The sequence below is a fragment of the Erythrolamprus reginae genome, chromosome 2 (genome assembly GCF_031021105.1).
Source record: "Erythrolamprus reginae isolate rEryReg1 chromosome 2, rEryReg1.hap1, whole genome shotgun sequence".
In the NCBI taxonomy this organism is placed as follows: Eukaryota; Metazoa; Chordata; class Lepidosauria; order Squamata; family Dipsadidae; genus Erythrolamprus; species Erythrolamprus reginae.
Genome location: NC_091951.1, coordinates 203,162,706 through 203,180,493, shown reverse-complemented (window position 1 = coordinate 203,180,493; position 17,788 = coordinate 203,162,706). Strand labels below are relative to the sequence as shown.

General features: G+C 43.8%; 1 protein-coding gene across 1 annotated transcript in view; it reads left to right on the top strand.

Annotated features, from left to right (window-relative positions):
- The window catches only part of ABCD1 (ATP binding cassette subfamily D member 1), a 31,343-nt gene extending 14,502 nt beyond the window's left edge, over nt 1–16,841 (top strand). The window contains exons 5-10 of the mRNA XM_070741352.1: nt 1,904–1,998; nt 3,501–3,646; nt 4,323–4,468; nt 5,384–5,468; nt 6,235–6,360; nt 13,392–16,841. Coding sequence (XP_070597453.1) covers nt 1,904–1,998; nt 3,501–3,646; nt 4,323–4,468; nt 5,384–5,468; nt 6,235–6,360; nt 13,392–13,590 — 797 coding nt within the window. The 3' untranslated portion in view covers nt 13,591–16,841. The remainder of the gene's footprint in view (nt 1–1,903; nt 1,999–3,500; nt 3,647–4,322; nt 4,469–5,383; nt 5,469–6,234; nt 6,361–13,391) is intronic.
- The last annotated feature ends 947 nt before the right edge of the window (nt 16,842–17,788 follow it).

Here is a 17,788-nt window from a genome sequence, read left to right as displayed (position 1 = left end):
CCCGGCCCTCTGGAACCAACTCCCCCCAGAGATTAGAACTGCCCCTACCCTCCTTGCCTTTCGTAAGCTACTCAAAACCCACCTCTGCCGTCAGGCATGGGAGAATTAAGACTTCTTCTCCCCCTAGGCTGATACAACTGTATGTATGGTATGTTTGTACGTATGCTGGTTTTATATATTAAGGGGTTTTAAGTTAGTTTTTAGTATTGGATTTTTACTGTATATTGTTCATGACTGTTGTTAGCCGCCCCGAGTTTTCGGAGAGGGGCGGCATATAAATCCAATAAATGAAATGAAATGAAATGAAATGAAATGAAATGAAGGGCTGCCAAAACTTTTGCTACCACATTGTGGGCGTGGCTTATGCATTTTCTTTTAACATCTCTCAGTGCAAATTGGGTGCTCTGGGGTGGAGCTCCATTTTTGCTACCCCACTGCATTTCCCCCCCCCCCCCGTCCGGGCAGTAGCCCACCCAGTCCCCACCCCAAGTCCATGGACCGGCACTGGTGCCCAGAATGCCAGAAACCAGTCCATTCAAGCAAGCGAAGCCCCATCCATGGGATGCAGGCAGCACTTGAAACTACGACACACACCAGTCCATTGAAAAACCTCTCTCCATAGAACTGGTCCCTAGTGCCCAAAAGATCCAGAGGGAAGCAACTTAGAGAAGTCTGCAGTAGATTCTTCCAGTTTTATCTGCCTTTCATTGATGTCTGCTAAGCCTGGAGAACTTGACATGATCATATCATAGTTCCAAATGTTCTCCTGAGACCTTAGAATCAGTTCTCAGTAGTCTGCCATATATTTTAATCGGCCAAAAGCAATCTCTGCACTTAAAAAAAAAGTACAAGTTTGGTTTTGTTCATTATTCCTTTTGTTTTGAAAATCACATATGTATAGGAATTAATTTCTAATGTCTTATTTACTTGATATTTTGTTTTAAGGTCAACAGAAACTTAAAATCAATCAGCAAGGTGGTTTCATAAGTAAAAACAAAGGATTATGAAGGAAACGCTTGAATGTTTGCCTTTACCTTCTGATGGTTGTATAGGATGTCCAGTTATGTGGTCATAGATAAACTGAGATAATAAAGCTCAGGCGTGGGTTTACTAGGCCATGGCACCAACTTGTCAGAACTGTCTTGGGTTGACCAGCCTATATTATTTGATTTTCTCTAGAGTCTATGCCAAACGAAAAAGAAATAAGAGATGTATTCTCCAGATTAAGTCATCATATTGGAAGGATATGTACATTTCATAATCTACTTTGCAAGAATTCCTCTTATGTCATTGGTACTAGTTTTCATCCATCGTTTTCACTTATTTGGTGGGGAAGGTACCTTACTATATTATTGGATACCTGTTTGCTGCTAGGCTAAATTCAGATATGCTAAGCTATATCTTATGGGGAATGTGCCAGGTATTGAGAAGGAAACAGTATGGAGCAAAGCATCAGACTTGATTGCCATTTTTATTTATAAGAATATTTCTGAATTCTACACTAATTTTATAAAGGATTTTTAGAAAATATAAAATTGCCAGATAGCCACAGGGAAAAATAGCCAAAAATTAGCAGAGGTAGTGAGGAACATCCTGCAGAGAGATTAGAAATGGATTGGGAAATAACTTTACCAGATCACCATCTGATGACAGGCTGTTTCTCTCTATGGTACCCACTTAATAAACTATGAATCCTCAACAGCAGCCATGAATGTGCCCACACCAAACTGTAAAATCTCAGAAAGTGTCTGTTGTCCCAAGTTCCATCTATGTAAAATGGGTCTCATAGAGCAAAAGAAATCATTGACAAAGGGTTTAATTTATTTCTATCTACTGAGAATGATAGAAATGAAATGCTTCTTTCATTGTGAGTATAAGACTCTGTCTTTTCTTCTGCTTACAGGACATGTGATTGATGTTGATCATGGGATTGTCTGTGAAAACATACCTATCATCACTCCCACGGGGGATGTGGTAGTCACCAGCCTCAATATCCGAGTAAGTGGTCAAGGCATTAGTATAAGGGAAGCTGACTTTGTAGAGCCTGATGAACTACAATGCCAAGCAGCCTGAACCAGCATGACTAATGGAAAGAGAAGCTGAAAATTGTAGTTTGACCACTTCTGAAGTCCACGGGAAGATGGTCTGAGAGAATAATAGGAAGACTGGGACTGGGATAGCGGCATTGAAGCACCGATGAAAGTTGAGGTGTTGCATTTTCTAATCTAACTGCATCAACGTGGGAAGCAATTTAAGATTACTTTCAACGCGTAAGGCTGCCAACCTTTGAACTGGCCATATGCAGATATTATTTTAATAGGCTCCTGATATTCAGTAATTAATAGGTGGCAGTGTGCTGAGAAGCTTCCCCTTGGAAATCTGTAAGTCAGCTTGTGATCAAAGGCACAGGACCAGATCAAAACCCTTTATTTGCATGATTAGTTGATACAGTAATCGTGTTGGCAAACATGTTAACATATTAACTTTTGCTGGCCATTGCCTCTGTATGTTCCGGGAGAAAGTCCTGACAGGGAAAGGAGACAGTGTGTCAGGAGACAATTCCAAGCATTCTATTGGCTAGAATTCAGAGACCAGGAGATCAAGCAGCAGAGCAAAGGAGTACAGAAGGGGAAGGGCTAGGGAGTCTCACCTGGTTTCAGGGTCAGGTAGGATGACCTATGTGTAGAGGGGTCATGTGTGCTTTGATGGAACTGATAGGTAACTTCTGGTCTTTATGATTTTGCAAGAAGGCTGGGAATGCAACAGGCACTTGAGACCAGATTAAGAAGAGAGGTAGTGAGCTGATGGGGCTCAGAGATTGCTATTAGAGCACCAAATGGATAAAGTAAGTTGCCTGGACAAATACAATTTCTATTGTGAACAGTGTTAGATATTAATGGGGTGAGGGGAGTTTGGATCCTGAGAAACAATTAAAGCTGTCATGAATTGGGGAGGGGGAAATGGGGAGAGACCATTATTGTTGTTAGTCACGTAGTCAGCCAAATGTATGACTATAACTTGTTGCTTGTATCCTAAGATTTTTATTAATATTGATTGTTTCTTCATTGCTTATTTTACCCCTATGACAATCAATAAGTGTTGTACTACGTGATTCTTGACAAATGTATCTTTTTCTTTTATGTACACTGAGAGCATATGCACTAAGACAAATTCCTTGTGTGTCCAATCACACTTGGGCAACAACGCATTCTATTCTATTCTATTCAAATGTTCAGGCTGGTTTTGGCATTTTTATCCATCTATCAAGTGTTTCCAAAGGATACTGGGATAAGCAGATGTGGGTTTTTTTGTGGTATTAAAGGTATAATTGCAGGATGTATGCTGTTCCAAGGAAAGCTGCTTTTTGCAGTTGGACCGATGATGATTTTATCAAGGCTAGTGATACTCAAGTGTTGCTCCAGATGTTTGGGTATATTATTGCTGTTATATTTTTATTCTTCCTTCTTTCATATTTTGCTCTGTGCTTCCCCTTCTCGCAGGTAGATGAAGGCATGCACCTCCTGATCACTGGGCCAAATGGCTGTGGGAAGAGCTCCCTTTTCCGGATCTTGGGGGGGCTTTGGCCAACTTACAACGGCACCCTCTACAAGCCACCTCCTCATCGAATGTTTTACATTCCACAGAGGTACAGTGGCTAGAATGTCAGGGGAGGGTGGGGAACTGGGGACCAAACCATAGAGAAGCTAGCCCTCTGGGAATGAGTCGGATTGAGCGAGGAATGGGATATGAACAGGAAAACTCTGGATTACAGAGATCTGAACTCTTAATTGCCTCAAGATTCTCTTTTCCACATTGGAGGAAGAGAACTGGTGCACTGAAGAATGCCCTAGTTTGAATCTCTGCCCTGTCAAGAGATTTCTAGATCAGTGTTTCCCAACCTTGGCTCCTTTAAGATATCTGGACTTCAACTCCCAGAATTCCCCAGCCAGCATTCGCTGGCTGGGGAATTCTGGGAGTTGAAGTCCAAATATCTTCAAGTGGCCAAGGTTGGGAAACACTGTTCTAGATAACTCCATGCAAACCTACTATTGGCAGCATTCTGGAGCTTTCCAGTTTGGTTAAGTACCAGATTTCATCATCCCAGGATGGATATTGTGTATGCTGGCTGGCGGTGATGAGAACAACAGCTGAAGGCCACCAAGCTGAAGAAGGTTACCCTCAGCTTCTTCCATCTCCATGCCTCGCTTGCTTGTCTGACATGGGCCTCCTTTAAAGGGCTACAAACACCCTGACTGTGGAGAATTTCAGCTGCTCTTCAAACGCCAATTAGTGTGATTTGTTTATTTGGTATTTCACCGTAGACCATACATGTCTGTGGGCACCCTGAGAGACCAGGTGATTTACCCAGATACGGCCAAGGACATGGGACGGAAAGGACGTACTGATTCTGACCTGGAACGGATCCTGGACGTTGTCAACCTCAATTATATTGTACAGCGTGAAGGAGGTGCGTAGCTCCCTGGCATGAAGGTGGCAACCAAACCCCTTGACTTCTTTTACTGAGGGGAAACGTATCCTGGGCCTAGTCTTGCCTTTGGTTTACATGCAGCAGGCAGGGAATTGGGTAGGTGGAGAAACTAGACATACAGAAAAAAGTAACAGTAGAGCCTCTTCTTTAATGATTTTTCTTCTTTCTTTAAAATATTTTTTTATTATTTTTCATTAGACATACAAAGACAAACAACATTCAACATTCAAGGAGCTTCCATTGCTCCGCTTATCTTAGAAGTCTAACTAATACAAAAAAGAAATGTCCAACTATAATCAGATCGATTCAGAAATATAACACTCACACTCTATGTTCTTATTAAATTTAACTCTATTGTTTTTAGTTTATGGTTTCTATAACTTTAATTAATTTTCTTATCTATAAATTATAAAATTCTTAAACTCATAATACTATATAAAAAAGTAATACTTAATATTAGTAACATTATAAAAATACTCTGATTTTATTATTTTTAAACTATTACATTCTGTCTATTACTATCATGTTATTTAATTAATTAATTAATTAATTAATATTCACTTATTTAATATAACTAAAAAAAAATATTCTTCCATCTAAACATACAATTAATTTTCTAGTTGATAAATTCAAATAATTATAAGTTGTTACTTATATAATTTTACCACTATTTTTAAGATTCCACCATTTATATACTTTATCCCAGATTTTATAAAATTCTGTTTCAGCTTGGTCATTCAAACGTTTTGTCATCATGTCTAGTTCTGCACATTCTATAATTTTTTTTAAATACTTCTACATCTTTTGGTATTTCCTTTTCTTTCCATTTCTGTGCAAATGTAATTCTTGCCGCAACTAACATATGTACTGTATTGTTAATTATTTTTCAATCAGGTTGGGAAGCCGTCAGCGATTGGAAGGATGTACTTTCGGGTGGCGAGAAGCAGCGAATGGGGATGGCCCGGATGTTCTATCACAGGTTAGTGCCTAGAACTGCAGTTCCAATTGTACTTTATACCTGAGGATGCCAGAAACCCCAGCACGTCAGAAACCAGGCCATGTAAACAAGCGAAGCCCCATACGTGGGATGTAGGAAGCACTTGAAACCTTGCCCCCTGTGGTCTATGGAAAAACCTGTCTCCACAGAACCAGTCCCTGGTGTCCAAAAGGTTTGTGGCCGCTGCTTTACACCACTCCCTAGTGATGCAGGATTAAGTCACACAAAGAGCTTCCCAAAAATGTGGATTGGGGAGAAGTGGTCAGGATGAATTCCAAAAGTATCGGTAGACAAGATAAAAGGCTATTGTAATCGCGGAAAATTCCCAGTGCTTAACAATATAGACATAAAAGCAAAATAAAACACTAAATATCAGCAACCACAATAATAAGGATAATAGCTTAATCCAAGCCAGGAGCGGCCACTTCCCTTATTTCCTGAATTGTCTTTGAAATAATTTCAGCTTTAAGTAGTATATGGAAAGCAGTCGAGCCTGTCAAAGAACCAGATAGTTCCAGAGGGCAGGCGCCCTTTACGTTTCCAGGTCTCTGCTTCCTTCCTTTCCCATGAGGTGGTTACTGGGCAATTGCTGCAATTGCAGTAGACGGAAGTGGTCCTGATAACTGCAAGAGGCAGGAATAAAGGAAAGGAAAGGGGCAGCACAGCATGGGAGTTGACGGATGGGGTCCTGGATAAGTGAAAAAGGTATTTGGGATCACTGACTGTGGGCCCTCCCTTCCTTGCCCAGGCCAAAGTACGCTCTCCTCGATGAATGCACCAGTGCCGTCAGTATTGATGTAGAAGGCAAGATCTTCCAAGCAGCAAAGGATGCAGGGATAGCGTTGCTGTCCATCACACACCGACCTTCGTTGTGGTATGTCTTGTGGGATATTATAATGCTTTATACCAGGGGTGTCAAACTTGATTTCATTGAGGGCTGCATTAGGGTTGTGTTTTATTATTATTATTGTTGTTGTTATTATTATTATTTATTAGATTTGTATGCCGCCCCTCTCCGAAGACTCAGGGCGGCTCACAACAGTAATAGAAACAATATACCAGTGAAACAAATCTAATATTAAAATAAAACATATCTAAAACCCCAGCAATTTAAAACCATACAACACATACATGCCAAACATAAAATATAAAAGCCTGGGGGAGGATGTCTCAGTTCTCCCATGCCTGGTGATAAAGGTGGGTCTTGAGTAATTTGCGAAAGACAAGGAGGGTGAGGGCTGTTCTAATCTCTGGGGGGGGAGTTGATTCTAGAGGGCCGGGGCCGCCACAGAGAAGGCTCTTCCCCGGGGGCCCGCCAAACGACATTGTTTGGTCGACGGGACCCGCAGAAGGCCAACTCTGTGGGACCTTATCGGCCGCTGGGATTCGTGCAGTAGAAGGCGGTTTTACCTGGGGTGGGTGTGCTGGGGGGCTTGACCAGGGTGGGTGTGGCCATCTTGACATCACTCGTGTTGGGCGCCTATGGTGGCCTGAGTGCTCTGCCCGTGAAAACAGGCTCCAAGTCTCTATTTTCGGCTGGGACAGCCCCCTGCAACCCAGCAAAAATGTAGCTCAGGAGCCCATTTGTGCTGGCCTAGGCATCGTGGGCTGGTCCTTCGCTGTATCCAGGGTGGCCCCACGAGCCTGATCTAAGCAACTAACTTTCCCCCAACTAACTTCAGATTGTGTCCCCTTGTTCTTGTTTGTTAATAGGAAAGTGAACACAAGAACAAGGGGACACAATCTGAAGTTAGTTGGGGGAAAGATCAAAAGCAACATGAGAAAATATTATTTTACTGAAAGAGTAGTAGATCCTTGGAACAAACTTCCAGCAGACGTGGTAGATAAATCCACAGTAACTGAATTTAAACATGCCTGGGATAAACATATATCCATCCTAAGATAAAATACAGAAAATAGTATAAGGGCAGACTAGATAGATCATGAGGTCTTTTTCTGCCATCAGTTTTCTATGTTTCTATGTTTCTAAGCACCCCATGGACCAGATCCAGCCCATGCACCTTGAGTTTGACACCCTTGCTTTATACCTTCCCTCCCTTGCTTGAAGATCTATGGTTTTTGTTTTTATTTGAATAGATATAATCACACCTGTAGCAGGTATTCCCAGGGGTTCCTGATTAGGTCCAACCAAAACAACGAGGCCTCTTGTGATATTAATCTCTAAGGTATCACAAGATTCTGTTGTTTTGCATTTACTGTAGCATCACGTTTCTGTGAACTACATTCCATTTCATTGGGATCATAAAAAAGAAAGAATGATAAAATACAATCAAAATTTGGGGAAGGAAGCAACGCTAAGTGGTCAAATGAAACGTAGGAGGTGAAGATGCTGACAATTACGGTACCTATAAATAGTGGCTATTCATGAAACTCTTTTGGTTTTGACAGCAGTCATCCCTACTGGCAAGTTAACTGAAACTTACTGATTGGATTTAGACAACTTGCAAAGCCATTAGGTGACTCACATGTTTCTGCTAAATGAACCCACTCATTGCGGTTTATAAGATGATTACAGCCTAGCAGGATCTGTGAATCAAGCTGTATTGTAATAAAAATGTTCATATCTGTTCAATCCATGAGAAATAGCATTATGTTCCAGTGAAGTTATAGGCAGTCCTTATTTAGTGACTGCCCTGTTTAGCAACCACAGTTAGAATAGTGATGAAAAAATAAATTTACGACCAGTCCTCCCATTTAAGACCTTCCTGTAAAACAAAGTAAGATCATAACCCCCTCCCCTCCTTGTTCTTAGTGCCGGCCGTCTCATCACGTCGCCACCGGCTTGTGCCATTGCATTGTATGAATGGCAGCAGAACCGTAACTGCTGCATGATGAAGCTCGTGGCAATCCTGCAGTTTGTGCGTGCAATGTCATAACTGCAGAGTCCTGCTCCATGAGGTGGTTGCGGTGGGCCAGCTGCTCGGACAGTGCTAAGAACAGGGAGGGGAGGTGACAGTAATGGAACATCCAGTCTCATCCTTGGCCCCTACTCCACCCCCAAAATAATAAGCCCCTCCCAATAATAAGGCCATATTTCAGGGTTCCAAACAATATAAGACCCTGTCTTATTTTCGGGGAAACATGGTAATACATTGCATAAACCATAACTTTCAAATTATAATTTATTGTTCTATGAGGATCACCCAGAAAGTAATGCACCACATTTTTTTTCTTCAACAATTATTTATTGAACACAATGAAACTTACACACAAGAAAGAATGATGTTTCTTCTACACTCCCTGTTTTTCCACATAATCTCCTATCCCGTTCTATGGCCTTCCTCCAGCAAGACACAAGGTTGTGTATCCCCTGTCGCTATCACTCCTTGTTCTGGTCACAAAGCCTTGTTCTCCTTGTTCTGGTCACAAAGCTCTGCCAAACTGTTCTCCAATGGCCTCATCCTCTGTTCCCAACAACTAACCATATTTCTGTCGACTGCAGATTCTGCATAAACTGTACACAAATGTTTGTGAATGTTCCCAACAGTTTCTTTCTCCACAATGAGAAATTCAGTGACGACATGCGGCTTGTAATGTACATCAATTACAGACGCCATTTTGAAACACTGCTACAGCTATGCTATCTGTCTGAAGAAATGCAAAATTTACACATGCACTCTTGACAATTCAAATAATGTATATCTAAAGTTTCGCATTGGTACCATTACTGTAGGCTGAGAAAAAAAAATGTGGTGCATTCTTTTCTGGGAGCCCCTCATAATCCAGTCATTTATGGTCTTTAGTAAAACATAAATAAACAAGTTAAGGGTGTAATGTATGGAATGAACTATACAGTATGTTAGGACCTCACTTCACACATTCTCTTAGAACAGTGTTTCCCAACCTTGGCAACTTGAAGATATTTGGACTTCAACTCCCAGAATTCCCCAGCCAGCATTTGCAGTTGAAATCCAAATATCTTCAAGTTGCCAAGGTTGGGAAACACTGTCTTAGAACATTGTGTTACACCACAGTTTTTCAAAATTATCCACAATGGGCTGAATTCATATTTCATGGTAAGCTCCTCAGTATATCAGGAGTAAGAACTTGCGACATTGTAAAATCAGTAAATTACAGGCTCTTTTGAAGGAACATGGTGGCTCAGTGGCTAAGACACTGAGCTTGTCGATTGGCAGTTCAGCAGTTCGAATCCCTAGCGCTGTGTAACAGGGTGAGCTCCCGTTACTTGTCCCAGCTTCTGCCAACCTAGCATTTCAAAAGCACGTTAAAAAAAATGCAAGTAGAAAAATGCACCTTAGGCGTTTAGTAATGCCGGCCACATGACCACGGAAATGTTTTTGGACAGCGCTGTCTCTTCAGCTTAGAAACAGAGATGAGCACTGCCCCCTAGAGTTGGAAACGGCTAGCACGCATGTGCGGGGGAGCTTTTACCTTTACCTTTTTATAGGTTCTTTGCAGGATCCAGTATGTTCTTCTTGCATAAGTTCTTTCCTCATTTGCCACTGCCTACCAATGCTAGGAATTGTACTGTAATGTAGTCACAGCCTTTTTAGTTGGTTTACAAACCACAACGACCAGATTCACACAGCATGCTGGGACAAAATCAAGCAGCTTCTTATCCCTTAGCACATGGGTGTCAAACTCATGGCATCACGTTGACGTCATGTGATGTTTTGCGATGTTTTTCCCATTCGCAGAGCTGGGGTGGGCGTGGCCTATGTGTGATGTATCTGGCCCGCGGGCCGCCAGTTTGACACCCCTGCCTTATGATATGCAGACCAGACCAGCCTCATTTCTTTATCTGTTGCTCAGCATTCCTTTATCTGTTGACCAACATACCTCCGTGTTGGTCAACATCAGAATCCTCTGAGTCCTTTGTCTTCATGCACAGTTGTTGGGAAAGAAGTTGGAGAATTCTCACTAGGTCCTTTCCCTGAAGTCCAGCCATATACAGTGGTACCTCTAATTACAAATTTAATTCCTTCCATGACCAAGTTCTTAAGTAGAAAACTTTGTAAGGAGAAGCAATTTTTCCCACAGGAATCAATGTAAAAGCAAATAATGCGTGCGATTGGGGAAACCCAGGGAGGATGGAGGCCCTGTTTCCTCCCAGGAGATTCCTAGAGAGGCCCCATGGAGGCTTCTCCCTGCCTTTCCCGGCCCTGTTTCCTCCCAGGAGATTCCTACATTGGCCCCATAGATCTTCTCCCCGCCTTTTCCAGCCATGTTTCCTCCCAGGAGATTCCTAGAGAGGCCCCATGGAGGCTTCTCCCTGCCTTTTCCGGCCCTGTTTCCTCCCAGGAGATTCCTACATTAGCCCCATAGATCTTCTCCCCACCTTTTCCAGCCATGTTTCCTCCCAGGAGATTCCTAGAGAGGCCCCATGGAGGCTTCTCCCTGCCTTTTCCGGCCCTGTTTCCTCCCAAGAGATTCCTAGAGAGGCCCCACAGAGGCTTCTCCCTGCTTTTTCCGGCCCTGTTTCCTCCCAAGAGATTCCTAGAGAGGCCCCACAGAGGCTTCTCCCTGCTTTTTCCGGCCCTGTTTCCTCCCAAGAGATTCCTAGAGAGGCCCCATGGAGGCTTCTCCCTGCCTTTTCCGGCCCTGTTTCCTCCCAGGAGATTCCTACATTAGCCCCATAGATCTTCTCCCCACCTTTTCCAGCCATGTTTCCTCCCAAGAGATTCCTAGAGAGGCCCCACAGAGGCTTCTCCCTGCTTTTTCCGGCCCTGTTTCCTCCCAAGAGATTCCTAGAGAGGCCCCATGGAGGCTTCTCCCTGCCTTTTCCGGCCCTGTTTCCTCCCAGGAGATTCCTACATTAGCCCCATAGATCTTCTCCCCACCTTTTCCAGCCATGTTTCCTCCCAAGAGATTCCTAGAGAGGCCCCATGGAGGCTTCTCCCTGCCTTTTCCGGCCCTGTTTCCTCCCAGGAGATTCCTAGAGAGGCCCCATGGAGGCTTCTCCCTGCCTTTTCCGGCCCTGTTTCCTCCCAAGAGATTCCTAGAGAGGCCCCACAGAGGCTTCTCCCTGCTTTTTCCGGTTACAGTTTCAGAGGCTCGGGTTTGTAAGTGGAAAATGGTTCTTGAATACCCGGTTCTTATCTAGAAAAGTTTGGAAATAGAGGCGTTCTTGGGTAGAGGTACCACTGTATATTCCTGCCTGAGAATACACCTCATCTGTTGCTGTTTTGGTGTGGGTGTGTCCTTGATTTGATTAACAAAGGGAAGGTATTCTGAAAGAATTCCGGTGTTATTACTTTTGCTTTCAGCCATTCCTGGAATATGTCTGGCAACCCTCCATGATAGCGCCAGGGGCAAAGTTATGATTCTTCCAAGGAAGCCTGTGGCAATTCAATGCTTTCCCCGACTGCAAATTCTTTCCTTGTACTGCTGTAGAAATCCCCTTTTACCAAGTACTACACCTACAGGTTCTCACACACAAGGCTCAGATGGGCAGGCCAGGAGAGTGTGGAGGCAGAATTTGCCACTACTTTGGTGGGCCAGGAGCGGGTTCCTTTTTCCTAAAGCAGGGACAAAAAAGGATTTTTTCCTCCCATAGGAACTTCTCCCCCAGGAATCCTGGGCCTTTAAGAGGCTTTGTGCCAGGAAAAGAGGCATTTCCTGAACTCATTCTTTCAATTCATACTGCAGAAAGGGACAGGGGACCTGTGCATTGAATCTGGCAAGCCTCAAGCCAATCCACTTTCCAAGCCTCATCCTTCCTCTCTCCCCACCAGCTCCCATTTATACTTCCTTTCTCTCCTCCCTCCATCTCTCTCCCTCCCTCCCTCTCTCTGTCTCTCCCTTTCTCTCCCTCTCTCCTCCCACTCTCTCTCTCTCTTATCCTTGGCTGCCCTCCCAAGCAGGGGATTCATATCCTCAGCAGGAAATTGTGTGGGCAGGAGCACCATGGTCTCATCCCCGGGGACTGAGAGTGGTTTTGTTTCGGACTCCCCTCCCAGGAGACAGCTTAGTGGAAAAAAATCCCTCCCCCAAAGCCTTCCTACACATATGACATTTGCCTAGAGGAATGAGCAACAGTGACCGAGCCAGTGTGGGCGAGGTTGAACTTGAGCAAGGGGAAAGATGGCAGGCTGAATGCAGAAGTTTATTTATTTATTTATTTATTTATTTATTTATTTATTTATTTATTGATTGATTGATTGATTATTTGATTTGATTTGATTTGATTTGATTTGATTTGATTTGATTTGATTTGATTTGATTTGATTTGATTTGATTTGATTTGATTTGATTTGATTTGATTTGATTTGATTTGATTTGATTTGATTTGCATGCTGCCTCTCTCTGAGAACTCGAGGCGGCTCACAATATAACAAATCCGATACATTAAAACAACATCTAAAACCCATAACATTAAAACCATACAGCTCAGTCATACCATACACGAAACTATAATAGCCTAGGGGTGGCTCAGTTACCCCATGCCTGGCAACAAAAGTGGGTTTTGAGTAACTTACGAAAGGCAAGGAGGATGGGGGCGGTTCTGATCTCCAGGGGGAGTTGATTCCAGAAGGCTGGGGCCGCCACAGAGAAGGCTCTTCCCCTGGACATTGTTTAGTCGACAGGACCCGGAGAAGGCCAACTCTGTGGGACCTTATCGGCCGCTGGGATTCATATGGCAGAAGACGGTCTCGAAGGTATTCTGGCCCAATGCCATGTAGGGCTTTATAAGTCATTACCAACACTTTGAATTGTGACCGGAAACTGATCGGAAACCAGTGCAGGCTGCGGATTGTTGACGAGATGTGGGCGAATCTAGGAAGCCCCACCATAGTTTTCGCGGCCACATTTTGCACGATCTGGAGTTTCCAAACACTCTTCAGAGGTAGCCCCATGTAGAGAGCGTTGCAGTAGTCGAACCTTGTATCCTGTCTCTCAATAAGCCTCCCTCCTTATTTTCAGGAAGTACCATACCCACCTCCTCCAGTTTGACGGGGAGGGTGGCTGGCGGTTTGAGAAGCTGGACCCGGAAGCCCGTCTCTCCCTGCGGGAAGAGAAGCAACGCCTGGAGCAGCAGCTGGCCGGGGTTCCCGAGATGCAGCAACGTTTCAGCGAACTCTGTCAAATATTGGGCGAAGATGCACCCTCTACAGTGGGATAGGTTGGCGATTTTGGGGTGCCTTCCCATCATCTCCCTTCCCTGCTGGCTTGGCGAGAAGGATCCTGACTGCAAGGTGCCCAAGATGGCCAGTTTTTGTCCCAGCCACCCAAGGAGCACTTCAGGATACCTTGGGGAGGGGGCATTACTTATTTCTGGCACCCATTAATTTATTCTTCTGTCTCAGTTTAGGGCTGGAGGGAGAAAGGGGTTGCCCCACACTGCCAATGTCTCTTCGAAGCCAGCCCTTTCCGTCCCCACGCACACGGTGCCTCGGTTAGTGCTAGATATTACAAGTTCTTCACTAGTGGGAAATTGCACTGCTCCACTGCCAGTCTTGAGCCTCTGTACTCACGGACTTTTTGGAGTAACTCCTCAGCTACTCCCACCTCACCAACACAGAAACTTCAGCCAAACCAACCACAGCCTTTCTTCGCAGAAACGCCGCACATATAGCACAAGTGGAAAGAGCTCTTGCCAGCCTTTTTCTTTCTGGCCTCCACAGCTAGGCTCCAACTTGAGGGATGCCTCCTCCTCCTCCTCCTCTTTTAAACAGCCCTGGAGCGAAGCAGAAAGCTAAGAAATTCACAGTTGGGTTGGTTTATGTTCTATGAAATGCACATAATTTTCAGGCACTTACCCATTGTCTCATTAAGAAACTCTTTGTGATATAGGGCAGGTTGCCTAAGGAGGTCCCAGATCCACGAGGCTCCTCCTCTTGGGAGTTTGTCTCTCTTGTTCCGAGCATGCTCAGATGGTGCCAGGGCTCCCCCTCTGGTACCCTTAGAGATGATTCACACTGTGTTGCCGGCCACACATCTTCGTAAGCTCTGGGACCTCACCGCTGCATTTGAAGGATGCTCAGTAAACACAGACACGGGAAAGTCTCCCTGAAACAGGAAGAAAACCACCGTTTGGGATTTACTTTAATGCTGTGATCTTGCAAGGTCAGATGTTGCAACTTAGGCTATCCAGCCATTCCCAAGGGTTTGTCTGAATGCCTTCTGATATGGAGAAGGCCTTCACTTTGGGGAGGAAGTGACCCTTTATCGAGGGAGCTGTATTTCAGGGCCCAATGGAATCGGGTCCGTCAAATTGGAATTTCCTAGAGAGACTACACTAGAATTTTGTAGAAATATTTTTATTGTAAGTGCTCATTTGATTTAGACTTCTCCAGCATTCTCATTTTCTGTAGATCATGAGAGGCCTACGCAGGTTCCCAATTCATTCGGTCCCTTGCCTGAAGCAGGATACATAAAGGCACACTTATTTGCAAACTATAGAGCTTTGCCAATTTATTTCCATTGGCATAAGACCTTCTTAGCCTGTCTTGACTAAGGATGGAACACATTGTAGCTCCTGTCTCGGCTACTGTGTGACTATTATTTTATCCTGCCACTTTAACTGATAGGTTTTGTAGAGGGACTACACTAGATAGGAAAATAATAAGTGAGTCCCCTTTTATGAGACCTACATTAGATTATTATTCTTACTATTGTTATGCTTCCCCTCCCTCTCCCCCTCCCCCCCAAACCCCCCCCCCCAAAATCATGAGATGGTGAGAATTCCTACTGCCATAGTTTAAAGCAGGGGTCTCCAACCTTGGCAATTTTGAGACTTTTGGACTTCAATTCCCAGAATTCCTCAGCCAGCTGGATGAAGAATTCTGGGAGCTGAAGTCCACAAGTCTTAAAGTTGCCAAAGTTGGAAACCCTTGGTTTAAAGTACTGATATCAACTTTCTCCCTATGAAATAAAAGAGCAACAAACTATTATTAATGTTAGTGCCAAGGCCCCCCCAACAGTTCCTTTTAGTGGCAACTTCATTAAACCTGGTATCAACCTTAAAGACTGTCCTGGCCCAGGATTCCTTTGTTTTCCAGAATTTCGAGCCACCCGTATCCCACTTATAACATCCACTTATCCGCATTTAGTTGAATCTGCCTGTGCAGAGTAATGAGGCGCTTTGTGGGGATTTTTAAAAAAATATGACGGATTTAGATTTTTGCAAGCTGCTGTATTTTTTTTTTAAACGCCTCCCTCCCTCCTCCCTTCTAATTAAAACAAAACAAAGAACAGCACAACAAGGGAAAAAGCTTGAAGAACTTTTTCTCCCACACACGCCCCTTGAGGAGGTGGTTGCTCAAAACCCCAGTTCCTATCTCCACCATCCATTCCATGCCAGTAATACCGCTTACTTTCAGCTGAATGAACAGATGGAACCTTTTAGTTCCACCTTTCTATTTTGTAAAAACGAGAAAGGCACAATCCCACAGTTGCCGCTTCCTGAAGATCAAAAGAGAGGCTCTTAGCCGTTCCCTTCTGCTCTCTACCGTCTCCTTTACTCCCACAAGAACTTGTGGTATTTGCTACCAGTGACCCTTCACCGCTTTATGACCCTATTGTTATATTTCCCAGCCACTGAGCCGTCAAGCCCGGCTGTCTCAATCTCACCAGTAAAGTCCAAGGCATTTATAGGGAGGTTTTGGTCAGCGTCAGCTACTTGTCTCGTGCTCCCTAGAACAGACCTTTAATTCAGATTGAACTAAGCCAAAATGGGGTGGGTTGATTTGTGGCATCGTGCAATATTGTGATTTGTAAAACAAACAAACAAAAAACCAAACCATGGTTCTCGGCTTGGTGTGAATTCATCCAGCTGTCTTAATCAACCAAACATGGTTCTGAATGAGAGCCTAGAATGATGTGTGAAACTTGTCAATATGTATGTGTATAAGAGCAGTTTGGATATTGGAGGGGGGGGAGTTCCAGATGCTGAGAAGTTTGATGAAGGAAATGCATCATCTTCTATTTTCCTCCTCTCCTTTACTGTGTTGTGTAAGTGACCAGTTTTATTTACTGTGTGTCCGCATTTTGTAAACTACTTTGAAATAGCATTATCAGATCTATTATGGGCCATTTTATGAGCCTGGTATGTTCTGTCTACTCTTCTAGAAAGCAAGCCAGCCAACTGTTTTATTGCTTATTGGGGGGAGGGGGGGAGAACAGCAAAACCCAAAGAGTGTGCCATTGAGATTGCGTGTCTGTCAAATGTAAAATTCTCACTGCAGCACATAGCTATTTCCATCTGTTGGCTTTGGTGTCAAAATCATGCAAACTATGCAAACAAAGATTTCCTTGGTAGTTTTGGACAGGCTGGACTACCCGCTCCAGACATTATTCTGTCTTCACAGTGCCTTTCATGCTGGCAAAGCCAGGTTTATTCAGATGATGTTAATAAATATGATGAAAAACAAACAATTGCGTGTGTGATTCTGGATTCATTGCCATACGTCCGAAATGGGAATCAGAAAGTCTCCTGCTCCAAACGTTTGAATGAATCCCAGAGTATTCATAACATATGATCCTGCCTTCAGTGGTGGGCTGTTAGCCAGTACGCCTAAATGGGCTCATCTCCGCCACTCTGCAGGTACTGTGAGTTCGAGCGGAATTATGCTTCTGTGGCTGTGCAGGTAGCAAAATTGCACTTGGAGATGCAGGTGCACCCATGTTCCGGTGAGATTTTTGTTTCCGATTTTGCTACCTGCACGGGCGTAGAAGCATAACTCCACTCAAACTCATGGTACCTCCAGAGCCACAGAGACGAGCCCAATTGGGTGTATCGGCTAGCAGCCCACCACTGCCTACCCTCACTTATAATAGTCAGTTTGGTGTAGTGGTTCAGGTTTTGGCCTAAAAACCAAGAGGCCGAGTGCCAGACTGTGAGTGCTATGAATGCATCACGGTGACTTTGGGTCAGTCCCTTTTAGCCCAACCCATCTCACAAAGGTGGGGCTGTTGTTGAGAAAGAGAAAGGAGCATTAGGTGTGTTCCCAGGCTTGAGTTACGGTAATTTACAAATTAATAAAGGCAGGATAAAAATAAAATAATAGGAATAGGTGCAATCCCAGAACAACTGGAGCACCATCTGAAAACCATCATTGACAAGACCATCACTGATCAATTGCAAAAGGCAGCTTCGCAAACTTCTGAAAACCCACTTGGGGAAATTGACATACCCCTAGCTGTTCCACTTATCCATGGTTTGTCTGGACTGTATGATTGTTTTTTATAAGGGTTTTTAAAATTGTTTTTTAATATTGGATTTGTATCTCATGTATTATTTGTTGTGAGCCGCTCCGAGTCCTCGGAGAGGGGCGGCATACAAATCTAATAAATAATAATAATAATAATTATTATTATTA